The following is a 26,874-nucleotide window of genomic DNA, read 5'->3' on the forward strand; positions in this document are numbered from 1 at the left end:
GAGAGAGAGAGAGAGAGAGAGAGAGAGAGAGAGGAGAGGGGGGGGAGGGGGGGGGGGGGGGAGAGAGGGGGAGAGATCTAGTTTGACTGACCCGGCAGTTACACATTTCTGGGCCCTGTGCCTGCGTCTATCTTCCCTAGCAGGGTCGGGGAAGGGCTGGTATTATGGAACACGAGAGGTGTCACTGAAGGCAATCAGATTGGGGGCCAACAAACAAGTTGGTGCTTTCCTCCAGCTCTCCCCCCTGAAGCACGTTCCTTTCCCTCCTCACCCTCTGTTCCTTTTTCTTCCTGCAGCTTTTCAACTTGTCTGAGCGGAGACATGACATCACGAAGCTCCACTCCAAGGTAAGTGCGCAGCCCTGCGCCACTCGGAGGTGAGCATACTAGCTGTGCTCAGCGCTGCTCATTTCTTCTGAGGGAGCCGGCGGAGGAGGCCATCTGGAAGTCTTTACACCCACTTTATTCTTGTCTCCTTTGAGGCTGGGGGTGAAGGGGGATGGAGTGCCACGGTGCAAAAGGCAGGAGTGTGGAGAACTCAAGTCAGGAAGAAGGAAACAGAACCTGGGGGGAAGGGCACCTTCTGCCGTTTGTTCAGATGTGAACCGAGGCACGCATCTGCACCAGGATAGGGCACTGTAGATAACTGGGAAAAAGGGACGATGAGACTCGGGCATCCCAGATCTCAGTGCCACATATAAGTCACTTTTTCCCTCCACCTTAGTGCAAGACAGAAGGAGCCCAGATGGTCCTTTTCCCGGTTATTTTAGGGCCTCATTGTGGGGTCCCAGAGCTTATGCTCAAAGACCAGACAAGAAGCCTTATGCTGCAGGGGGTAGGATTTTGGTTAGACTTCAGGCAGTTGTAAGATAGTTGAGCCCTGGAACAGGTAGCAGCTTGGACTTCCTGTTGCTTTGACCATGACTATTGCTCTCCAAGGCTGTAGCTAGTTTCAGGAGTTCTGGCCTCTCTTACCCTTTATCCCAGGGAACTGATCTGTGATCCTGACTGACTTGTCCTGGCTCCCGGAGACTGGCACAGGCTGCTCCTTGCCTTTCCCAGGAAGTGGCCAATGCTAGGGTTAAGCACCAGCTCCTGGCACCTTGGTGAGCCTTAGGAAGCAATCAGTGGAGGGGTCAGTCCTCCCAGATCCCATTCAGTGGTAGGTGCCTTGGCCACACCTCCTGTTCAGTCATCTCCTAATTGGATCTCAGGGTGGGCTGACAAGCAAGCCCCTCCAGGCACTGAGTGTGTGTGTGTGTGTGTGGGGGGGGAGGTGGCAGGGGATTCCTGGAATTGGGAATCCAATAAGAGGGTCCTACGTGGGAATATTGAGGTGTGGAGAAGGGAAAAGGCTGGCCAATCATCTTTGAGACTGGTGGGAACTTTTAGGGAATGAGAAAGACAGGACTCGGGCTTTTGTGGGCACCTACTTCTAGATCTTGCTGTGTAGACCCACAGATTTAGAACTGGCAGAAACCTTAAAGATCATTTAGTTCAGTTTTCTAGAGTGAGAAGGTTATTGGCTAAGGTCCCATTTATACTAAGTTTCAGAGCCAGGATTTGAACCCAGGTCTTTTGACGCTAGATCCAAGTGGTCATTCTACTACACAATGCTATTATAACTGAAAAGGATGAAGAAAATTATCTGAAGCAACGTCTTCATTTAATAGATGAGAAAACTGAGGTCTTGGGAAGCAAATTCTCCCTTCCTTCTTTCTATTCCTTTATTCTAGGGAGGCTTCCCTTCTTCCTTCTTCTTTCCCTCCCTCTCTCTTTGTCTCCCTCTATCTTTCCCTCCCTCCCTCCCTTCCTTTCTTCCTTCCTTCCCTCCCTCCCTTCCTTTCCTACCTCCCTCTTTTCTTCTTCCCCTCTTCCTTTCCTTCCCCTTCTTCCTCCCCTCCCTCCCCTTCCTCTTCCCCTCCCTCCCTCCCTTCCCTGTTCCTTTCCTTTTTCTTCTTTCTTTCCTCCCTCCCTTCCTCATAGTGTAATAAAAAGTTTGGGTAGACAGATAGAGTAGATCAGTGCATTACTGATGGCAGCTGCTGAATGATTTTGGTGAAACACATAGGGTGAGCTGCTCGCATCACTCTTGGTTTCCCTCTCAGCCCCGTTGCCTAATTTTTCTTCTCTTCTGTGTCCTAGGTGCTGGACTTTGGTTGGCCTGACTTACACACTCCTGCCCTGGAGAAGATCTGCAGTGTTTGCAAGGCCATGGACACGTGGCTCAATGCCAACCCCCACAATGTCGTGGTCCTACACAACAAGGTCAGAGCCCCCTGGGGCTTGTACACATCCCCTTGTGCCTGTGTGTGCCTGCATCAGTGTACTTCTGTCTCTGTTGTCTGTGGGCGTCTGTATCTTGGTGTATACTTGGATCTGGGCTTGGGTGCGAGGGTACCGTGTGGCTGTCTATGTCTGCTGCCCTTGTGTTTTTGTATGTCTGTGTTTCTGTCTGCCTGGGCCCGTCCATCTCTGAGCCTGTATCTGTGTTTCCCTCTCTGGTGATGCATATATGTGTGCCCTACTCACAAGATAATTCCAGGCTGGCCCCTATTGTATCTGAGTGGGTGGCTCAAAAATTGTTGATCAGTTGCCTGTTTTTTGTTTAGGGTCTGAAGGGCCTTTAACCTCCTTCCTGTTGTAGCTCCTTCCCTCTTTTCTGCTCACCCAAACCCCTCACCACAAAGGCCCTCTCATTCTTTTCCTCAGGAGTCCTGAACTTATCAAGCTGTACTGGCAAAGCTAATGTAGAAATTCCTGACTGGGTTAAACTGAGGTGTTTCTGACCTTGAGAATGAATGCCTTTGTGATTTGGACTCTTTCAGGGAAACCGAGGCAGGACTGGAGTTGTCATCGCTGCTTATATGCACTACAGCAATATTTCTGCCAGGTAAGAGGGACACCAGGCTATTTATCCCTTAAACTGAGAGAGCAGGAGACAAAGGCTATTTCTTCCCTGGGACCTACCTAATAATGGCGATATAGAAAAAGAGATAGAGGGGCAGGGATGTATGGGGTCTGAGAGTCATTTAGTTTTGGATTGGGAGGTCTTTTAGAGGCCTGGGGAGCACAGATGGGGAGTAGGAGACTCTTGTAGGAGCAGCAGTGAGGTTGGGGATAACAGTGAGGTTAAACCCACGGGAGGAAGGTGGAAGGGAGGAAAGGGACCTAGGCAGTGACTAAGCATCTTCAATTTCAAGAAAGGACTCCTTTTGGAAGGGCCTTGGGAAGGTGGTCCTAATTCCTGGTCTCCACAAACCTGGAGTTCATGGGCAGCCTTCCTTCTTGAAGGTGGGATGGCAGGGCAGAGGGTTGTGGTGGTGGTGGTAAAAAGAAAATCATAAAGACAGAATTTAAGGTCAGGTGGGCCCTCCAGAGGTTGGTCGTCCTACCCGTCCTCTCTCTCTACTCAGGTAAGTGGCAAATAAGATGCCAGTGGATTAAGTTGTGGTAATTTTGTTTTTGATTTTTGATACTTCCATTCTTACCTGGAGGCAGGGCATGAGAGCCTGCTAGCCTGAGATCATGTGGGACAGTAGCATGAGCTGGATTAGAGCCAACCTACATGACCTTGGGAAACATCCATATCTTCTCTGGGTCTATTCTCTCATCCCTGGCGTGGTAGGGTTTGGTCTCTCCAATTGTCTCCTCTCATTTCTCGCCTTCTCCCCACAGTGCAGACCAGGCCCTGGATCGATTTGCCATGAAGAGATTCTATGAGGATAAGGTGGTTCCTGTGGGGCAGCCATCCCAGAAGAGGTTGGTTTTGAGCTCCCATGTATTTGCATGTATACATATGGGCTCCACTACCCACTGATGTGGGGCAGAGTGGACTGCCATGCACATGCATGTATGTATGTATGGATGTGTGTACGTGCCAAGCCTCTGTGTTTGGGCTTTAGCCTGTGGGCTCTGAAGGGGTGAGTGCTCATATGATAATAGTTCTTCCCTACTCCAATAGCTCTATGGATGATCTCATCCATGTGGGCCTTCCCTCTGATGGCACAGATGGCGACCCCTTTGTGACTTCTTGTACTGAGCATTCCTGTCCATGACTGCCTGTAAATCTCCCACAAGCAGTCCATGTAGTGTTGGGGGGCGGCATTCCTCTAGGGGGTTAGCAATCTACCACCCACAGGCCTGGATCACAAGACCATAGATTTAGAAACAGAAAGGGCTTTGGAGGCCCAAATCCTATCATTTTACAAATGAATAAGTAGCAGAGAAGAGATTCAAATGTGGGTCCTCTGACATTAAACCAATATTCTTTCATTTGTACCACACGGTCTCCTATCTTCTGACAGATATTATGGGCAGCTGGGTGGCACAATGGCTAGAGCACTGGGCCTAGAGTCAGGAAGAACTGAGTTCAAATCCTGCCTTAGGCATTTACTAGCTGTGTGACCCTGAGCAAGTCACTTAACTTCTATCTGCCTCAGTTTCTTCATTGGTAAAATGGATATAATAATAGCATCTACCTCCCAGGGTCATTGTGAGGATCAAATGAGGTTATATTTTTAAAATGCTTCATAAACCTTAAAGCACTATATAATGTTAGCTATTAGTTCGCTATTATCAGTAGAGACCATGGCTGTCTATCTGTTATCTCAGTGGTATCAAACTCAATAGAAATTGATTCCTGCTGGCCTTGTATTGACTAGAAAACCACAAATTAACATTATAAAAATTGTATATTTATTTATTTTGTTTAACATTTTCCAGCTATATTTTCATTTGGTTCTAGTGCACTCATGAGTTTGGCAGCCTGCTTGGGGCCCAGTGGCAGGCGAGTTGGACACCTCTGTGTGATTGACGCAGCTCTAACTAGGGTGGAATGATCAGAACTTTGACCCAGGGTTCTAAAATTCAGAAGACAATGACACTAACCTAGAACGACTGAGATTAGCACGTAATTAACAAAAATAATTCAAATAGGAGTGTCTAGGAGCTTCTTTCCCCCTCTGTCTACTCCTGTAGCCATCCCCCTTGTCGATCCTGGCCTAATTTTGTGTACTTTTTCCACAGAAGCAGCTTTATGATATCCTTTCTTCCATTAGCCTGTGTCCATCCATACTCCAGGCAAGCTTCTCTTCCCCTCAGTGACACTTTGTCTTGGACCATTTGTCATGGACACAAAAATTATCAGATGCTTTTGGTGCCTAGGTCTTTGATAATAGTATGCTACCCCCATTCATACCCACCGTGAGTCTCTCCATTCCTCTTTGGGTGATCTCTTGTTTTAATTCTTTTGGAGACTGTGAATTAACAAAAACAATGATACTTGAAACTTGTTTAGCATTTTATAATTAAAAAAAACTTTTCTGGATATCTTTTTTTAAACTATCTCCTTTGTTTCCAAATATTTCCTTCCCTCCTCTACTACCCAGAGAACCATATCTTGTAACAAAGAATATATATAGAAAGAGGGGAAGAAAAAGTAGCACATTGAAACTAATCAACCTATCAACTGAGTCCAACAGGATATTCAGTGCTCTATGCTCATGTTCACACAGTCAATAAGCATTTATTAAGCCCATACTATGTTCCAGGCACTGTACTAATCACTAAAAATACAAGGAAAAGGGGCAGCTAGGTGGCGAAGTGGATAGAACCCCAGCCTTGGAGTCAGGAGGACCTGAGTTCAAACGTGGCCTCAGACACGTAACACTTACTGGCTGTGTGACTCTGGGCAAGTCATTTAACCCTGATCACCCCACCAAAAAGTAAAGATAATAGGAAAGGCAAAAAACAGCCCTTGCTATCTAGGAACTCAGTCTAATGGGGAGAAAGCCTGCAAACAACTATGCACAAACAAGCTATATACAGGATAAACTGGAGGTAACCAAGAGAGGGAAGACATCAGGGAGGGGGAAGATGATTCATAATTTTCAAAGTATCACATTTGATCCTCCCAACAGCCCCGTGAAGGAGGTAGGAGGCTCAGAGAAGGCATATGACTTGCCCAAGGTCACACAACTAATAAGCAGTAAAAGAACAAAGATTCAAACTCAGGTCACCAGACTCCTAGTCCAGCATCGTGTCCTATGCCACCCTATGTCATTGCTCGTAGAGAGGCACATGCTCAGGAACAGGGAGAGAAAGCATATTAGTATTACCATGTGGATAGACTTTAGTGGTGAGAGCGAGCATAGCTCTGTAGACCTCAGTCCTGCTAGAAAGAAGATCAAACTTGGGGTGAGGGGAACCAGTTTTTGAACTAAGAGTTCTAGTTTTTGTGTCTTAAAGTATACATACAGGAAGAAATGCAGTCGACCTTGGTCCACCCTTCAGAAGTGATAGGGTTGCATAGAATGGGAATATACTGTCCTTCATGTGTGAAGGGGATAAACTGAGGGTGTGCCTAGGGAAAGAAGGCAGAGACCATGGATTAGCCCACATTATAGAGGTCAGAAAATCTTTTGGACAAAATAGACTTGGGAGCCATGCAGATATATAGTCTTGTTGATAAGGGGCTCACCGTCTGATGACGCCGCTCTCATTCACTAGGAGGCTCAGAATGCTATAGATAAGATCAGCTTGCCTTTTGGGAGAATGGCATAGTTAGAGCATGGCAACAGTGTGGCTAAGAGCTAAAGACAGAATAGGATAGGATAAGATAGGATTGGATGGGATAGGGCAGGACAGGATGGGGTGGGGTGGGATTGGATGGAATAGGACAGGATAGGATGGGGTGGGACAAAAGTGCATTTTTATAACATTTTAAGGATTTCATTTAAGACTTATAACAAACCTGTAAGATAGCTACTATAACGTATTGGACTTGGAATCCCTATTTTACAGATGAGGAAATTAAGATGACCTGACTTGCTTATAGCTGTATAGTCAATAAGGAGTGGAAATGGAATTTAAGTCGAGGTCTTCCTGACTTAATTCCACAACTCTGCTTTCTATGCCATGTTGTGGTCTATAGAACAACGCTTGTGTCCAACCTCCAATGTTTGGGGTCCCACTGGACTAGATACAGACCTGAATTGGCATGACCTCAAAATACTGCTGAACTTTATTTTAAGTTATATATTATTTAAAAATACTAACCAGTATTTATTTTTCTCCCTTTTACCTCCTCTCCCCCTACTGAGTAAAAAAAACAAACCCAAAACTTCTTAACAAATATGCGCAGTCAAGCAAAACCCATTCCTACATTGGCCATGTCCAAAGATGGATGTGTCATTCTGCATCTTGATTCTTTTCCTCTCAGTCAGGAGGTAGATAGCAGGCTTTACCATTGGCTCTCTGGAATTATGGTTGGTCATTTTATTGATCAGAATTCTTAAGTCTTTCAGAGTTTGTTTTTACATTCTTCCCCTGGTTCTTCTCACTTCACTCTACAACTGCTGAATGCTAAATGGCAAGGCAGAACCTCAGGCCAGAAATCCTTGAGCTTAACCTATTAGCTGAGCCCTCCTATCTAGATAAAAAAAAGAGACAAAGCATTTTAATGGAAGGAGCATTGGATTTGGAGTCCAGTAGTTCCAAACTTGACTCCCACCTCTGATACGAGTCATGTTGCGTAACTCACTTAATTTCCCCAGGTCTCAGTTTCGTCACTTATACAATAGGAACAATAATACCTGTATTGCACTTTAAGGCATTATATAATTGTATCATTAACTAATCTCTGCTGGGTTGGTTGGGTACTAAGAAAAGGTGGTGGGGGAGAGACCTAAGCTTCTTCAGAGTGGAAGACTAAAGTAGGGAACTGAACTGGTAGGCAGGGATAATGAAGAAGTTTTAGGACCAGCCCTTCCTAACATGGCCCATATGGGGATAGCTAGGAAAGAATAATGGCACTAGTAGACAAAGTCAGCATGCCTTTGTTGGGGTGGGGATGGGGGTTGGGAGCAGGGAAGCTCTTTTTTTGAGCAAAGGCTCTGGCTAAAAGCCACCAAGATAGCAGCTGCAGATCAAAGAGCAGTCTTCACATTGCTCAGTGAGGAGGGGGCTGGGTCACTTCTGTGATCTGGTCACTTCTTTCTCATCCTTGTGAGCCTGGTTGCACTCCTCACTGTCAATGGTGTCCTTCTTGCATCGGAGGGGCACAGCAGTAAGCAGAATGTTGGGTTATGATATGGTTTGGAGGCATCATGGGTAAAAATCAGATCCCACTGAAGCATCACAATCACACATTCAGAGGATTCCTCTGTAGAGATCACAGGTAGCATATACTTGGTGGTGGAGTGTGAGAGCATTCTGAGTCAGGCTTGCACTCAGAGGGTGTGTTTTGAGCTAGTTGCTAGCAGTGTGACTTTGGGCAAGTCTTAATTTTTTTGGTTATCTAGGTGGTGCAGTGGATAGACCACTGGTCCTGAAATCAAGGACACCCAAGTTCAAATGTGACCTCAGATATTTACTAGCTGTGTGACCCTAGGCAAGTAACTTAATTGCTATTTGCCTCAGTTTCCTCAATTGTAAAATGAGGATAATAATAGCACCATCTCCTCACCTTGTCATGAAGACCAAATGAGATGATATTTGTACAGTATTTTGCAAACTTTAAAGCGCCATATAACTACTATCTGTTATTCTCTGAGCCTTCCTCATCTGTAAAATGGGGAATATAATCCTTACATTACTTATGCCACAAGGTTGTTGTGAAGACTTGATGAAATAATATCTATCAAGTGCTTTGTAACTGGGAAACACTGTGTAAATATAAGCTTTTATTATTTGTGTGCTATGTGTCTTATTCACACATCCCTTTATGTATGTCCGTATCTGCTTACACATGGACTTATGGCAAAGTTAACAAAATACCTTTGTCTACTTACGTATTTTACTTTCCTGCCTTCTTTCTAACTCTTCTAGGTCTTTGGTTCAGTGGTTCTGCTGTGAATAAGGAGAGAAGTATTGCCCAAGGAGAGCCTTTGCCCACAGCTTCCTTGCCTGTCCCCCCAGGGCTCATTGTCCCCTTATACACACACACACATCCTGTTGGCATGATCTGGAGTCCTGATAAGGATCCAGCCACTCTGGGTTTCCTGTCAGCTGGGTGGGCGAAGGGCAGAGAAAGGAGTCTGAATAGGGCAAACTGGTGCCCATCAGATTACCCTGGCTCAGTAGTCAAAGGCAGCCACACCCAGTTAATGGACCAGGTGCCCCTTTTCTGTGTATCTGAGTCCCTGAATCAGTCCAGTCAAGTAGCCTATGAACAGAGGAAGAGTAGTGCTCTAGGTCACAAGTTCTGATGCCACTCAGTCGGTGGACTTCCCATTCATTCATTCAATAAACATTTATTAATTACTCAATTAGGGTAAAACACTGCAGCCACATCACCACATCAGGAGGAGTACTGATCACTTTTACATGAAGGATCTCTGACTATTAGGAAAAAAGGAGAAGAGAATGACCAGTAAGGGGCAGAGCATTGCAGAGATATAGTTCTAGAATGATACACTGGGATGCTTGGCTTTTAGACTTCTCTCCTTGCCTTCTCCCTCCATTCCTCCCAGCTTTGTGTAGATTTGCTTATGTGTCCCTTTTGGAAATCACTGGTCCTCTTCTGGTCTCAGTTTCCCTCCCCTGCCTAGGCAGACTGGAGGTGATGCTGATCTTCCCAATCACTCAAAGACATGTTGAAGAAAGATTTTAAATTACATTGAAGGAGTTAGGAATATTTAGTTTGGAGGAGAGAAGGCTTAGTGGGGAAGTTTATGCACCATTGGTCCTCTGGTAGAGAAATTCTATGAAGAACTGGATAAAACCCTTCAAATTAAATCAACATATACTCTGATACTTGATGCCTTCAATGCAAAGGTGGGAAAAGGTGAGGATGGGGAGAAATATATGGGAAAGTGTGGTTCCAGAAAAAGAAATGACGGAGGCCAAAGACTTGTAAGTTGGTTAGAAACCTCATACTTCTCTCTCATCAATACTTTAAAAAAAAGAATTGGAAGACAGTGGGCATGGTAAGCAGCAAATAACATCACAAGGAATGAACTTGATTCCATTTTCATGGATAAGAAAAACTTATTATTGACATGAGAGTTATGCCAGAGTCAGCTGTCTGTTCACAGTCAGACCAGCTGGTCTTCAGAGCTAAGATTAGAATTTATAATAAACAAGAAGAAAGAATAAAAATGAGAAAAAGATATGGCATATAATTTAGAATATTTAACCCTCAATTATTTAAACAAACTATTAAAAATAAAAAATGGGGAAGGAAATCAGATATAACAATGATATTGAAAATAACATTGACACTGATAACTTTATCCAGAAGTTAAATTAATTGCTACAACAAAGAGACCAAAAGAGCCCAGCAAGCACCTTAGTCAGCAAACATTTAACTTACTTGCCAAATGGAGAGAGATGTCTGCCAAAGGCAACATTGGGCTAAAATATAAACTTGTCTGCAGAAATCCTATGAAGAAGGATGATGTATACTTATGAACAGTATCATTTTATAAAGCAGAGAGACACCGCAGAGAGTAAGACTAGTTTGAAGAAAACTTGGCAAGATGTTCAACTAAGCAAAGTCATCCCAAGAGCATTCAAAGATGAAATTAGAAAGAGAACTACAAACAGAAGAAAAATGGGAATGACTTACAAAAACCATTTCAACAAACTGTTTATTCCATCAAGCATAGTGGAACCACTATACTTGGGCCCTAACATTACATTCTTTGAAGTGCTTACAGAGGAGGTAGAAATCACCCTAAAGCAACAAATATGGGAAAAACATTTGGATTGGATTAAGTGCATGTAGAGGAGATCTATCCTGGAGGTGATATAATTGTGAGTGCTTTGATGGACTTATACACAAGGTATCTTAAGGAGGGGAAGATATCAAAGGTATGAAAAAAAACTCAGCCTCATTAATAGACTAAACTACTCACCTATATGCCTGCCCTTCTATCTATACAAAGTCTTTATGTGGGTCAACTATACATAAACCAAGGACATCTTTTATGAAGGTATAGTAGGCAATAGGGAAGCTTTTGAAAGAGCTATCCAAAAATAGACCCCATCTTTACTATCTCACAGTTGATTAAAAGATGTAGAGAACAGAAAATCTCGTTGTGCTTAGTGTTTTTTTTTTATTATGAAAAATGGATTGAACTCAGAACAAAATGGTACCTTATAGCCTCTTTTGCGTGAAGATGTCCCTTATCTAATACTTCCAGATCATTTCAGATTCCTTGGAAGATGCTACAACAGAAATAACTCTGTTCAATAGCTCTCTGATAAACATTAGGTAAGACAAAACAGGGGATGTGTGCTCATCAAAATTATATATCACTGTGATGGAGGAGATTTAGGGCAGGGCAGATCGATCAGGGATTACATGTAGATGATGAGGTCTTCTATTTGCTCGTGTTTGAAGATGGCATTGTGTTACCTCAAGCTTCAAAACTTTGCAGAGCCTCCTGGAAAAGATCTGTAATCATTTAAAGGAGCTTGGCCTGTCCATCCACATAGGAGAGACCAAATGGATGAAGAATGTCTGTCGCCCATATTTCAATATGCATCTGAATAGACAACCCATAGGGCTTTTCAGCAGTATGTATATTGGGGAAAGACAAAACAGATGGACAGTGAGCTTGGCCCAGAGTTGAAAAGGAGAGGAAAGAGGTCTGAATCGCTTTGGTAAATTGCAAAACACTTTTATTGACTCCAGACTTTCCACAACAGCAGAGGCCTGCGTTTTCAATACGAACATTTTTACCAGTGTAGATGCTAAGTGGCTGAGGCAGGATTTGAACCCAGTTTCTCTGGCTCCAGAACCAGTTTTTTTTTTTTTTTTCAGTTATACCATGCTGGCTCTAGTTGCCACCTCTATAAAAATAACTAAAAAATTTTATATGAAATTGTAACCTTTCTCCAGAATACATTCAAGATCCTCCACAATGTGGCCCTAGCCTGCCTTTCTAGCCTTATTTTGCTCTTTCTCGTGTTCTAGCCCAACTGGAATACTTGCTGTCCCTGGTTCTCGTCCTGCTCTTTCTTATTTCCCGTATCCTCCCTGTTTGAAATGGTTTCTCTCTACCCTACCTAGGATATAGGTTTTGGAGTCAGAGTTATGATTCAGTTGTTTTTCTGCTGTGTCCTACTTTCCATGACCCCATTTGGGGTTTTCCTGGGAAAGATACTGGAATAGTTTGCCATTTCCTTCTCCAGCTCATTTTACAGATAAGGACACTGAGGCAAACAGGGTTAAGTGACTTGCTCAGGGCCACGCAGCTAGTAAGTGTCTGAGGCTGGATTTGAATTCAGAAAGATGAATCTTCCTGATTCCCAGCCCAGTGCTCTATCCATTGTATTACCTAGCTGCAGAAATCGAACTTAGCTTGTAACTCTGGGGGGCAGCTAGGTGGCTCAGTGGATAGGGCACCGGCCCTGAAATCAGGAGGACCTGAGTTCAAATCCAGCCTCAGATCAAACACTTGATACTTACTAGCAGTGTGACCCTGGGCAAGTCACTTAACCCCGATTGCCTAAAAATAAAATAACTTCTAGCTCTAACTTCTAGAGTTCAAGGGACCTTTAAAATCATTTTAGTTTAACACTTTCTTTTTACAGATGAAGAAAGTAAGGCACATAGAGGTTAAGTGTTTTACCCAAGGTTATGCAGCTAGTAAACAGAAGAGCTGGGACCGACAGGCTTCTCCATGATGCTTAGCCCCAGCTCTAAGTGATCCCTCCCTCCCTTCCTGAAAATCCTCTACCATTCATTCTGTTTGACCTCTCCCATAAGCTTAAATCAGTTTCCAATGTGCATTATAGGGTACATTTGGGAGTGCAAGTTTTTGGGGGACAGATTGTGTCATTCTTTATCCTTGTAAAAGTGGTTAGTATGTAGAAGGCTTTCTATAAACCTGTTGATTTGAACAGAATGGTACATAGTGACATAGAAAAAGATAGGCCACTAGGGGGCACTGGAAGTCTCTTTGTAAGTATAGTGTTTGCGGATGGGTTAGTGACTGCTTTGGATTGGCCTTGTGACCCTATGGTCTTCTTGATACTATCCCTATCTCTTGACTGTGGAATTCTTCTTCTTTTAGGCCAGATAGTCAAAGGTCTCCCAGTTCTTAAAGATCTCTAGGGAAAGAGAAGCCACATCCTCCTTTGCTAACCCCTGCTGTAACCCTGAAAGTCACAAAGTTCTCTTCAGTGACTCATCTCAAGCCCCATTTTCTTACGTTGCATCCCATTTCTTCTTTTTCTATTTTCAAAGTTGTGTGTGTGTGTATGTGCGTGTGTGCATGTGATGGAATGGAGTGTTATCCGCCGTCAGAGATTTAAAGCTTTCCATCAAACACTTCTCCCCTCCATCTTTTACTCTCTAGGTAGAATCATCCTCTTACCCAGAGCCATAACTAGACTTAACTAGACCAGGGCTTTGCCTCAGGTTGCTGATATCCCCAAAACAGAGCTGTACATCTTCTCTAGGGTGACCACTATCTCTACACTGAGCCCCTCTATCTTCTGATACCTTATACCACCATAAGGTTTGATTGCTTCTTAGCAATTGCACCCAGTGTCTCTTTGCTGCCATATTCCCCTCCTGTGAGGTTTTCTTGCCTCTAGTCCCAGAGAAGGGAAGGACTGGACCTTCTGGGGATGCTGTCCTTTGTCATACTGTTCTTTGTACTGCCTCTCCCCTGCCCTCAGGTACAAGAATACTTAGGGTGGCCTCAATTTCTTTAACATTTCCTCCAGTGACCAATCCCGTAACCCATAACCACAGCAAAGCCCCTCTTGCCCTATCTCTGTCGTGCGTGAGGAGTGAGGGGGACGTAGGTTGAGCTGTCCTCTGAGTGATTCTTCCCAGGAAGGACCGTGCTGAAGGTCTGATGTCTTCTCCTTGCAGGTACGTGCATTACTTCAGTGGGCTGCTCTCTGGTTCCATCAAAATGAACAACAAACCTTTGTTCCTTCATCACGTCATTATGCACGGCATTCCCAACTTTGAATCCAAAGGAGGTCAGTGGCTGATAGTTTAGGTTTCAATCTCTCTGCCTTTCCCATTGCCTCAGTTTCCCCTGCTTTCTCTTTTTTCCCTTCTTTCCTTCCTTTTTCTCAGTCTCCTTCCTTCTCTCTTCATTCCTCCCTCTTTCCTGCTTATGTCTTTTCTTGTCTTGTTTCCTCTCTTTGTTTTCTTTCCTCTTTTTGTTTCTCTGTTCCTTCTCCTATCTATTAAACATCCTTATCTATTTTTGGTTGCTTCTTTCAGGTTGTCGACCCTTCCTCAGGATCTACCAGGCCATGCAACCTGTTTATACTTCTGGAATCTAGTATGTATCTCTTCCTCATGGAGATGAGTATCTTAGGCTTCCTCCTGTCACTACTAGAAAGAGACAAGAAGCTATACCTTTTCATCACATTAAAAAGACCTTAAAAGGACAGTATACTTTACCCATGGATCTGTGCTCTTCTTTCTCACTCATCTGGTTTGAGTGGACATCAGTACTGTAGATCAAAATCTGTGTGACCTTCTAAAAAGTTGTGTTGTGGGAAAAGGAGGATGGGAAGTCTTTGTTTTTGTCCTAAATTTCTCTCTCCCCGTCTCTCTTTCCATCTCTCTCCATCTCTCTCTTTCTGTTTCTCTCTCCATCTCTCTTCCTCTCTCTTTCTATCTCTCCCTCCACCTCTCTCTGTCTCTCTTTTTCTCTCTTTATCTCTCTTTCCATCTCTCTTTACTTCTCTCTTTCTTCATCTGTCTCTCCATCTCCATCTCTCTCTCTACATCGTTTTCTCTGTTTCTCTCTCCATCTCTGTCTTTCCATTTTCTCTCCAACTCTCTTCCTCTCTCTTTCCATCTCTCCCTCCACCCCTCTTTCCATCCCTCTCTCTGTCTCTCTCTCCTTTTCACTCTATCTCTCTTTCCATCTCTCTTCACCTCTCTCTTTCTTCACCTCTCTCTCCATCTCTCCACATCTTTTTCTCTATTTCTCTCTCCATCTCTCTTCCCATTTCTCTCCACTTGTCTTCCTCTCTCTTTCCATCTCTCTCTCCCCCTCTCTTTCCATCCCTCTCTCTATCTCTCTCTCCTTCTTTCTCCATCTCTTTCCATCTCTCTTCACTTCTTTCTTCACCCCTCTCTCCATCTCCCCATCTCTCTCTCCACATCTTTTCCTCTATTTTTCTCTCCATCTCTCTTTCTTCATCTCTCTCTCTAACCATCTCTCTTTTTTCCATCTCTTTCTCCCCATCTCTCCCCACAGCAATGTCCAAGGAGACAGCCAGACCAGCATCTGTATCACCATTGAGCCTGGATTGCTTCTGAAGGGAGACATCTTGGTAAGGACTGTTTTCTTTTTGGTGATGATCCCTCTTTCCTTCATGTCCTTCTGTTGCCACTGCTGCTACTCCTACTCCTGCCTCCTCAGAGGAGACGGAGAACTGCAGCAACCAATAAGAACCAGAGACTCTGTAGGTGGGCAGGGCCCTGCTGATGTCACCCTTCCCATCTTTTCCCTGCAAGGTGAAGTCCCTTTCTCCTGACCCAGGGCAGGACAGTAAAGTAAAAAGAAGCCTGAACGAGGAATCAGGAGATCCAGGCAATAGTTGAGACTATGTGTCTTACTAGAAATAGGTGTGTGTTGAGAGGCAGCATGGTACGGTGGCTACAGAGTTGGCTTTGGAGCCCTAAAGACCTAGGTTCAAGCCCTGCCTTTGACATAACCTGTTTTTATCACCTAGCCTCTTGGTGTCCCAGGCAATTTCTTAGTCTCCAAGTTGTGGAAAAGGTACCATTTTGCATTAATTAAAGGTAGTTTCTTATTGGAAACCCCTTAGAGAATGAAATGACAGGTAACTGTTAAAAAAGAAAAAAGATGCTTGTTGGGATTGTATGGATAATCATGTCCTTGGGCAAGTCACTTAATCTGCCTTAGCTTTTGTATAATGGGGATAACAACTGCCTTGCTTTTTTTTTTTACTGGATTGTTGTCAAGTGCAAATGAGATGTGAGTGGAAGTGCTTTGGAAAAGTGCTTTAGATAGGATACAAATGTAAAAGTAGTAGATTTGTTTCTTGTCTAGAGAGAATATAACTTCTAGCTCTATGTCCTATGATCGTAAGGGACGACATCCCTCCTTGTCACCCTGTCATGTAGCATTTTCCATAGAAAGTCATAGGTGGACGTGAAAGGACCTTAGAATCTAGTTAGTCCAGTTCCCTAATTTTACAGCCTGGGAAACTGAGGTCTTCTGCTCCAAATCCAGTAATCTTCCTACCGTATCATGGTGTAGTTGCTATAGTAATTAAATAATTAGTTTCCATTTGTTATAATTTAAACCCATCTTCAGCTGTGCTGTTGGGTAGAACTTTTTTTTATACTTTGTTGGCTGAAAGAGTACCTGCAGGATGAGGAGATCTCTAAGAGATTTTTGTCTGGTGGTGGCGAGATTTTCCTCCCTGAAACTGGAGATAAGTTCTGGAAACTGTGGGCATTGGCCTGGGGTTCTCTCTGATTCTGCTCTCCCTCAAGGTGGTCTTGATGTTTCACTGAGTCTGACCAGTGCCCCCTCTGTGTCTTTGGCCCAGCTGAAATGTTACCACAAAAAGTTCCGAAGCCCGGCCCGGGATGTCATATTCCGAGTTCAGTTCCATACCTGTGCCATCCATGACCTGGGAGTCGTCTTTGGGAAGGAGGACCTAGATGATGCCTTCAAAGGTGGGGCCCTTGGGAGTGAGGCATAGAAAAACAGTTTGAGATGAAGCTCATTCCTTTTCTATCAAGTTGATCTCTTGCTACATTTTCCCAATTCGCTCTATTCCTCCTCTCCTATTGTGTCTTTTCTTCATTGCCCTCCTTTTCTCTCCCCCTTTGGGACTTCTCCCTTTCAGGCCCAGGACATTGGATCCCCACTCACTATTTCAATCCCCGGCCTCCCCCTTCTTCCATTCTCCCCTGCACCTATCCCTTCAGTACCTGGAATGAAATCCTTAGCTGAATGGGGCTGGTGCCAGGAAGAGCAGAGAGGAAAGCTGGGGAGGATGATGGGGAGGTTCATGAGTAAGTGGGGTGATCCCACGGGTGTGCTAGAGTAAAAGTTGAGAACCGATTGTTAAATTTTCAGTGTGAGCGTGTATGTACACCTCAGAAATCAGCAAATGCTATACGTCAGGACTTGATTTAGTGTTTTATTGATTGTCAAGTCTTAAGAAAGTGATGGAGAAAATATGAATAACATAGATTAAACTTAAAAGTATGTGGTAGCTTCATTCTTTTTTCTGGAGAGTCAGTTGCTAAATATTTACCAGCGTGCCCCTGGATAATCCCCATCATTTTCTTCTGGACCACATGTGTGCAGGATGTCTTTGTGTGCTGAGCAAGATGTGTCTGTGCTGAAGTCAGGGGCTAAGAATTCTCAGAACCTTTTCTGGTTGCTGATGGAAGCCTTCCTTTCTTTCTCTTCTTTTCCAGATGATCGGTTTCCAGAGTATGGCAAAGTAGAGTTTGTATTTTCTTATGGCCCTGAGAAAATTCAAGGTATAATCTCCTATAATTTTCCACCCTACCTATGCCTTCCTTGCCCTGCTTCCTAACCCTGCCCCTTGACCAAATGCAAGATATCTGTGTTCAAAAATTAGAACAGCAGATAAATATTTGGGCATTAGAGTGGATGCCAGCTATACTGAATGAGAATCAGTGACTGAACTGTGGGAAAAACAATACAGAAAGAGACAAGATAGATTTCATAGATAGCTAAATATGGAAAGAGTCTTAGAGATCATCTATTTCAATCCCCTTGTCTCTCAGCACCTGGCACACAGTAGGTGCTTAATAAATGTTTATTGACTGACACATGAGGAAACTGAGGCCTAGGGATGTAATTAGTGGCAGAGCTAAGACATCAACTCAAGATTCCTGACTCATCCCATGAATATGGTAATGGAGTAGATAAATAATATAGGAACTATTAGGTTATTTTCCTATCATAATCAACCTCAGTCAGAGTCCTGTGTCCACCTCTAGGCTCCACAGATAAAGGCTAGAGGCTAAGGGAACGGCATGAAGGAAGTGGAAGGACAAAGGAATAGTGTTTATGAGAATAGAGTAAAGGAACTTGAATGATTGAATGTATAGAGGAGAAGGCTGATTAAACATTAGCCTTTAATAGTGTTGCTAGGCAGAGGGTGGTAACCTGATATTCTCAGCTCATGGAAAAAGAAAATGAGGGACTGATCATAGGTTGAAGAAAGGATTTGGCTTGAAGGACATCAAAGGTGATTAAGCTCTAGTAGGTATGACTGATTGAGATAGAGTTGTCTTCCTTTGTAGAAATATTTTTGGATTGGGAGAGCCTCCTATTGGTTTGGCTGAGGGAGAGAGCATCCTTATGGGGAGAGGGATGAGTGTTTTGATCTTTAAAGAACTCAAGGGCATTTATACTTCTCTGATTCTGCTAGGGCTTCTTAATATGGGGTCCACAAAGTTGCTTTTTTAAAAAAATTGATAACTGTATTTCATTATAATTGGTTTCCTTCTATAATGCTATGTATTTTATTTTATATGTTTACAACATTCTTAGAAGGGATCCGTAGGTTTCCCTACACTGCCAAAGGTTGAAAACCTCTGCTCTAGGCTGGCCTCTGATCCACAGGTCAGTTTAATTTAGCAGTTCTTGAGAGCTTTCTGCATACAAGGACCAGCATTTTTCTCTCACAGTCTTTGACCCTAGTCAGTTATAGCATGAATCTTCCTAAACCCCTTTTCCCTAATTCCAGTGGGAGACCATTATAATCTTCTGGCATTTTCATCATTGTTTTAGAAGAGGAGTTGGAGTAACTCAGAAAGCTAGAAACTTACTTGCAGTGAGGGCTCCAAGCTTCTCAGGGCTCCATCTTCCAGGGCTCCATCATGTGACCCGGGTGTAAGCCTCATAAATAGCATTAGGGCCTATACTCTGGGGTTCCTTGATCAGCTTGGCCATTGACCCTCGGATGGACCCCTGACCCATTCTGTGCCTTATTTTCCTTCTTTATGGCCTCAAGATAATGTGAAATTGCTTAGAGACCTTCCTTAGGGGAATACTGTGATTTCCTTGTTTATTCCAAATGTTAACCTCTTTTTATTTCCCTTTCCTCCAATCACTCAGGAATGGAACATCTGGAAAATGGGCCAAGTGTGTCTGTGGACTATAACACCTCTGACCCTCTCATCCGCTGGGACTCCTATGACAATTTCAACATGCACCGAGAGGACAGCATGGAAGGTAGGTGGGCCTGGGGCTGCTTCCCTGCCTCCTTTCCAAAGGTCAATCTGTTGAAGTGAGAGGTTTGTGATATAGTCTAAGCTGGAGGAAAATAATACTGGGGTTATTTAGATAACACAGGTTATCTAGATTACCTGGTTATCTATGGATTTTGGGTACCGGCTTTGCAAATCCATGTAGAAAAATTTCTGCTTCTTCCACAGTATTTGGTGGGCTTCAAAATATGCATTCAGTAACTATATCTGCTACCTGTCCCCTCCTCCGTGATCTATGAAACAGTAGGAGGCTAGGTAGCTAGCAGGATATGAGACTACCCTTAGAATTAGGATGCTTTCAGTTCAAATTCTATTTAGACACCTACTTAGCAATGTGGCCTTGGGCAAGCCATTGAACCACTCGGAGCCTCAGTTTACTCATCTGTAAAATAGGACTAATTATAGCTCCCACCTTGCAAGGTTATTGGGAGGATCAAACAAAAGATCTTGACAGACTTGAATATTGGGACAAATCTAATGAGATGAAATTTAATACGGATAAGTGTAAAGTCTTATGCTTGGATTAAAAAAACCCCTGAATAAGTAAAAGATGGGGGCATCAAGACTAGATAGTAGTAATTTGTCTGAAAATAATTTGGGGGAGGGAGCAGTCTAGCACAATATGACTCAACTGAAAAAGGTGATGTGTTCATAGGCATAGTATCCAGGAATGCAGCAATCGGGCTCTCTTTGGCCCTGACCAAACCCCAGCTGGGTTTCACATTTTAGGAAAAGTATTGATAAACTTTCAGATTAAGAGAAACTGGGGATATTTAGACTAGAAAATAGCTGGCTTAAGAGGATCATGATTGCTGCTTTCAAGTGTTTGAAGGGCTCTCTTCCAGAGAGAGTGATTGGATTTGTTCTTGCAATGGGTGGAATTTTCCGTCAGCCAGAGTGAGGCTTGATGTAAGGAAGTACCTAGCAGGTGAGCACGGGGAACCGGAGCCCACTCGGACCCTTAGGTGCTTTCTACTGGTTACATACCTATTTTTTTTTCTTCTGAGTGGGGACTGCTTCTCTGGGTCTCTGCTTATTTTCAGGGAATCTTTAGATAGATATAACTGATAGTAGCTATGCCCTTGGCTGTCAGGACACATCTTCACTTGGATTCCCAGAAACAAGGGAGAGAAGAGGGAAGAGGATTGAGGGTAGGGGAAAGAAAATAATAATAGAGAGGACTGAAATGAGGAGCAGAGAAAATCAGGAATATACAGAAAGTTCAGGTGGGCTGTGAGGAGGGAGGGAAGAGAGATAGCTATGGGAATGAAAAAGAGGTGCTAGAGAGGTCTGAGAGCAAAACCAAGAGATCAAAAGAGTGGAGAAAAGATGGGAGGGAATTCAGCTGGAATCCTCTGACCTGCTTCACACACACTGGCTCTCCTCCCCCTCTTGCTCCTAACATCTGGGGATGGGGATGAGGAAAGGGAGAAGGGAACAGATGGAGCCCTTTGGCTACTGTAAAGGTCATTCTGTCCAGAAAGGGACAGAGAGTCTCCTGTGTAGGGACACAGGACCTGGCTCAATGCCCAAGGGGCCTGGAAGAGGGGACAGAGGAGTCAGGCATCTAATTGGAGATTAGGGTGGGGACGGCATCTCATCTCTCCTCTCTCCTGGTTAGGCACAGAGTGGGGCTGGCCTGCATGGTGGAAGGAGGCTTGTAAAACTCTGCAACTCCATCAGAGGAGACATACACCCTCCTCTTTGATATCCTGCATTTAGGGTATGGAAAACTGGCCTGCTCTTAAAAGGCTCTGAATTCCTGGCAGGGGCAGGAAAAATAAGAGGCCTGAGTTTACTCCCTGGGACAGGTGGTGGGAGGTTAATGGTCAAAAGTAGTGACCACTGTTCCAGTCCCCATTACTCATAGGATCATAGGCTTAGAGCTGGAAAAAAAAAATCTTAGAGACCAATGAGTCCAGCATCAGTTTTTTTTAAGATGAGGAAACTGAGACTCAGAAAAAAAAATTAAGTGTTTCGCCCAGGATCATGAAACTAGTAGGTGTCAGAGACAGAATTCAAATTCAGGTCTTTCTGGTTCCAGATTTAGCATTCTATTCCCCATGCCTTGCCGCCTCTATTCCTGGCTGGGGGAAATAATAGTCTTCAGTCCCTTCCCCCCCTGCTCTCACTCTCAAGTCTAGAATCCTAGGGTAAAACTCATTCCCTTGGTTCTCTAACTCTTTGAGGACCCGAGGAGGTGAAGATGCTTGTATTTTCATGTCAATTCCATCTTTCTCAGTGTTGGGCAATTCCTTCTTCTTCTCCTGTGGCTGAATTTCCTTCCGTGTGGGGTAGGAGTAAGGCTGACATGGAAGAGGAGGGAAAGGGCTGGACGCATCAGGGATTAGGGGTAGAAAATTTTAACTTTCAGGGAGAAGAGAAGGAAGGTTAGATGAAGCTGGAGCCTGGTTGTAGGTACTTGAGTTTTGGTTGACCATGAAGTGTCTGCTTTGATCCTTCTCTGGGGTGATCAAGGAACAAGAAGGCAGGGCTGAACCAAGATCAGGTTCTGCCTTTCCTCACTGACCCTGAACCAGGAGGCCCAACTCCCTCACTTGAGAGATGAGAGGTTACACAAGTAGCAAGCTGAAGGCTGGGCTTGACAGCTATGCCCTATGGCACATACTTTTCCCATCTAAGGATGGCTTCTACTCAGAGGAAAGTTGTAGCAGAAATTTTGGATGTTACAGTGTTCAGAAAGTCGCTTAATGGTCTCAGTGCCCTAAGTAGCTCTCTAAAAACTGGTAGGTGCTGTTTCCTTGTCTAGAGTTTTCTATTCTAAAGGTGGTAGACACACGGTGGCAAGAGGGCTGCCAGAGCTAGATTAAAATGAAATTGGGAAATATTTATTAAAAAATTTTTCAAAATACAGTAGCACATAGATAATGTTAAGATGTGATCCTCTAAGTAAATATGCTTGAGCAGGAATCCTTTTGTATGGTTTAATAGCCCTTTTTCTATTTGAGTTCGACCACGTTGCCTCTACCAATGAAATCACTCATCTGGCAAAACTAAAAGAAAGCTACACAATTCATTCTGACTGGGGGCATGTTGCCACGCCCCCCCAACCCCATAGGCTGGGGGAAATGTGTTTTGTTTTATTACTTTTTTTCTCCGTTTTTCCATGGGGAAGGTCAGTGGGGTGGTGAGTCCAGATTAGATCGGGATCATGTGCCCCTGATCAGGATGAACACCATTTCTAGAAATGGCCCACCTCCTCTATTTAAATCCTGATGGAGAAGGGAGGAGAAGGGAGGGGAGGGAGTGAGTTCCTCTGGAGCTTGCTGCAGTGACTCAGGCTGCTGCTGAGAGAAGAGGGAGGTGGGTAGGGCAGTGAGAAAGGCTGGGAGCCAAGCACACTTGAAATGAACATTAACCAGATATTCATCTCCAGGCTATTTAAGGCCTGTTTGGGAACTGGCTTCTGAAATGACTGAAACCCCTCACCCCTGAGGGGAGGGGCTATGAGGTCTCCTCCCCCCACCCCACCTTCCCTTCCCTTCTCAAAGTTAAGACTTCTGGATTCTATTGGAAATTCTCCAAGTACGTGTTCACTTACTAATCCTTCCCTAAAATGCCTCATAAGGAATCATAAAAACAGAGGCCTTTGGAGCTGGAAGGGGCCTTAGAAACCATCTAGTTCATCTTACTTTAAAGATAAGCAAACTGAGGCCTGGAGAGGTGACTGGTCCAAGTTTACACAGTAGTAGCAGGGGTGAGATTAGAACCTAGGTCTCTTGAATCTCAGCTGAGATTCTTTCTGTCTCAGGTCCCAGTGGTACAGGCCAATATTCACCTCATCATATTTTGTAGGATTTAGAGTTAGAAGAGACCTTAGGATCCTAGTCTAATCCATCACTTCTTCCCATTTTACAGATGGAAAAAAATTCATCCTAGAGAGGATAAGGGACTTATTTGTCCAAGGTTTTACAGGCAGGATCAGGATCTCGAGAATTTAAAGCTGTAAGGACCCTCAGAGCGGACCTTATTATTATTTTTTTTGTCATAGACCCTTTTGGCAAGGTAATGAAGCCTATAGACCCCTTCTCAGAATTTTATACATACACATACATATATGTATATATACATACATATACATATGTGTGCACGTATGTATACATATATATTCATAATCGAATAAAATGCTAAATTTCAGTTAGGCGTTAGTGAAAATAAAGATGTGATCCCCCCATCTAGGTTCATGGAATCCCTGAAATTTATCCATGGGACCAGACTCCAGTATAAGAACCTCTTCCTTAGAGATTATCTTTTTGTAGAGTGGTCTCCAAAGTAGGGGTCCTGTGATATCACCTCAGGAGAGGTCATGTATGTGGGATCTGATCCTGAGGTGCGTGTGATCAACCAATCAGTGGGTGGGAAGACAGGTTGCATCCCATCTGTGCTGCGATAGCCAATGAGGGGGTGCTTCTCTCCCACACAACCATCACCTCCACTTATCAGCCCTTAGGGAAATTATAACCTAAACTGACCACCCACAGCAGCTATATAGGTGATGCTGGGAAAACTGCCCCCACCCCCTAATCTTCAGATCAACTCATGTCTGCCGTAGGTACTCTTAGAGAGCAGACTCTGGATATGGTGGCGGTGATCTGTCATTGTTGTCTGTTATCCAAGATCTCTGCCTCTTTCCTTTTCATTTTGAGTGGTGTCCATAGTGAGTCCCACAGGCACAGCAGGCATGGCTGGATGGTGATCTGGATGGCAGATACCACTATGTTCTCTCTCTCTGCAAGCTCAGCCTTCTTCTCTACTTCTCCATTACTGTCAAGGGCGCCCCTCTCTTCTGCTGCCCAGGTTCTCACAATGGTCATGGCGTTTTTGACTCTTCACCTTCCTCTGATCCACATTCGCATTTCCCATTAGCGCTCAGAATCTTATCAGTTCCACGTCCACATCTCTCACATTCGTTCCCATCTCTTTACTCACAGATAGCATCCTAGTGCACAGATGTTTATCACTTCTCATCTGGACTAAGGAGGCTAAATATGGGAACAGCATGCAGCAGCCCTCTACACGCAGGAGGGTGGCAGGAACCAGATTAAAATATAATTGGGAAATATTTAACAAAGTAAATATAAATACAGTAGAATACAGATAATATTACCGTGTGGTTTTCTAAGTCAATATGCTTTCATAAGGAACCTTATATAGGGTTTAGTGATCTTTATTTCTATTTGAATTTGACCACATGGCTCTACAGAGCTGCCAAAGAGATTTTCCTAAATCTCTGCTCTCACCCTGGCATTCCACTGCTTAATAAACTCCAGTGGCTTCCAATTTCTAGGATCACATTTTATTTCATATTTATCTTAATCTTTTTAAAAATAATGTATAATGTTTTATATTTGTGTACATTATGTTTTATAATGTACATAATTATTTAAACGGTTGTACCTTATACTATAGTAGCATATATTTTATATACTATATGATATATAGTAAAAATATATAATTATAGTAGTATATTTTTTATAAATAAATAAATACACGTAGGTTCGAAATTTTTTATCGATAGAGTAGTGGACATAAAAAAGTTTGGAGACCACTGATCCAGTCCACCCTTTTCATTTACAGATAAAGAATGCCTCAGAAAGATGAAGTGTATTTATTTGTTCAAGGTCACACCGATAGCAAGCAGCAGATATATTAGAACTTTGATCCTCTGGCTCTAAAGCTAGTACTTTTCCTGAGGCTCTCTGAGGCTGATAAAGGGGAGCAAGGGAACAGAACGGATTGTCAGTGGAACACAGGTAGGGGTAGGTATGGAGCAGCGCTGTGGTAAGAGGCCCTCCATGCCTCTGCACCTGTGCCACCAGTCTTCACCACTCCGAGCCTTGCTCCCTCCTCTGTACATACCCTAGCAGAAGAAAACTTTTACCTAGGAAGCCTGAAGTTTCAGGGGTGGGCTTCAAACCAGCTTGAACTGGATCCTGAGAGCAGATTTTCATTGCTAAATTTTTATTTGTGAGCATGAACACCTTTGAAATTGGCAAAAGCTACGAATAGGGTTTTTTAAAAGTTATTTTGTTGATTATGTACACTTAAGAAAGTGATGAAGAAAATGGGAATAATGCAGATCCAATTGGAAAGTATGTCATGTGTACATTTTTTGGGAGGGGGAAGCCGGTAGTTAAACATTTGCCAGCATACGCTAGCAAATGATGATGGTGAAACACTACCTAGTCCCTAATTGACTTAGACCAGTAAGTCCAATTGGACTTAGAATCTTGCAAGCCTTGTGATTACAAAGGGAAAGTTAGGGGAAACCCATCCTTATCTGATGGTTTGGAACTAGTAAGTGATGATATCATCCCAAATGAGCCCATGACATTATTACTTCCTATTTTCCTCCTCAGGCTATTACTTAAGGAGGACAGTGACAACAGTTACTGACCCATGTCTGTGATAAATTCACATCATGTGCCAAATGAGTTAATTAGTTCTGATATAGATTTTAGAATTATGGAAGCTTAGCATTGGAAGGGACCTCAAGGGAGGAGGGACAGCTAATTGGCTCAGTGGATAGAGCGCTGGGTCTGGAGTCAGGAAGACTCCTCTCTGTGAGTTCAGATTGTCCTCAGAACTTACTAACTGTATGACCCTGGGCAAGGCACTTAACCCTGTTTGCCTCAGTTTCCTCATCTGTAAAAAGAGCTGGAGAAGGAAATGGCAAACCACTCTAGTGTCTCTACCAAGAAAACCTCAAGTAGAGTCACAGAGAGTCAGACATGACGGAAAAAACGATTCTTGGCACTATGCTAAGGACTTTACAAATATCAACTCATTTACTTCTCACAACAACTCTGGGATGTAGGTGCTGTTTTTATCTTCATTTTACAATTGAGGAAACTAAGGCAAATGAGGGTTAATTAACTTGCCCAGCGTCACAAAGCTACTAAGTGTCTAAAGCTAGATTTGAGCTCAGGTTTTCCTGATTCCAGCTCTATCCATCATGCCACCTAGCTGCTAGTTCAGCCTCTTGCCTTATATAGGAATACCTACTATAATGTCCTTTATGGGTGGTCACCTGGTTTCTTTGTGTATACTTCCAGGAACATTGAGCTCCCTACCTTACAAGGTAACCTGTTCTGCTTCAGTAAATCCAGGGAATAGAACTTCATATGGAAGGGCAAGGAGATGTTGATGACTTCTTTGGGAGAACAGAAGCTTGAGGGTAGGAGTGAATGATGATGTTTAAATGTCAGGGGATGATGATCAACTCTTCTCTACCACTACCAGGCTTAAAGTTACAACTTGGGAACTTCCAGACTAGGAGGAGTTTAAAGCATTGGGATAGCTGATGATGAGAGGAGGTGCAGTCTTATCCCTAATGATAAGGTGAGACCCATGTCTCAAAGGGCTGGCTTAAAGGTATAGTCCAGGGACAGAGTCCTGGACAAGATGACCCAGGAAGGCTTTTTTCCAGTCTGAAGCAACTCTGACTTCCTAGTACTTTGGCTATGATGACTGAATACCTCAGGTGGGTGTAATGAGAGGGTTCCAGCATCAAGGATGGCAAAGCTTCCCAGCCAGTGTCCTGTCCTGCCCCCTTTACCTCTCTCACACTTGGTCTACCATTCTTCTCCCTTCTAGATCTTTCTCTCTTGATTTGCAGCTTGCCAGGGCTTT

At 43.7% G+C, this 26,874-nt stretch overlaps 1 protein-coding gene across 4 annotated transcripts in view; it reads left to right on the plus strand.

The window, feature by feature from the left end:
- The window catches only part of TNS1 (tensin 1), a 245,771-nt gene that overhangs the window by 129,479 nt on the left and 89,418 nt on the right, over positions 1–26,874 (plus strand). For all 4 annotated transcript variants that reach the window (XM_027873735.1, XM_027873734.1, XM_027873738.1 and 1 more), the window contains 10 exons: positions 297–347; positions 2,145–2,267; positions 2,828–2,892; positions 3,678–3,761; positions 13,834–13,946; positions 14,197–14,257; positions 15,188–15,263; positions 16,512–16,641; positions 17,395–17,460; positions 19,070–19,186. In XM_027873735.1, coding sequence (XP_027729536.1) covers positions 297–347; positions 2,145–2,267; positions 2,828–2,892; positions 3,678–3,761; positions 13,834–13,946; positions 14,197–14,257; positions 15,188–15,263; positions 16,512–16,641; positions 17,395–17,460; positions 19,070–19,186 — 886 coding nt within the window. The remainder of the gene's footprint in view (positions 1–296; positions 348–2,144; positions 2,268–2,827; positions 2,893–3,677; positions 3,762–13,833; positions 13,947–14,196; positions 14,258–15,187; positions 15,264–16,511; positions 16,642–17,394; positions 17,461–19,069; positions 19,187–26,874) is intronic.

Source organism: Vombatus ursinus, unplaced genomic scaffold (genome assembly GCF_900497805.2).
Source record: "Vombatus ursinus unplaced genomic scaffold, bare-nosed wombat genome assembly UNPS02014802.1, whole genome shotgun sequence".
NCBI lineage: Eukaryota > Metazoa > Chordata > Mammalia > Diprotodontia > Vombatidae > Vombatus > Vombatus ursinus.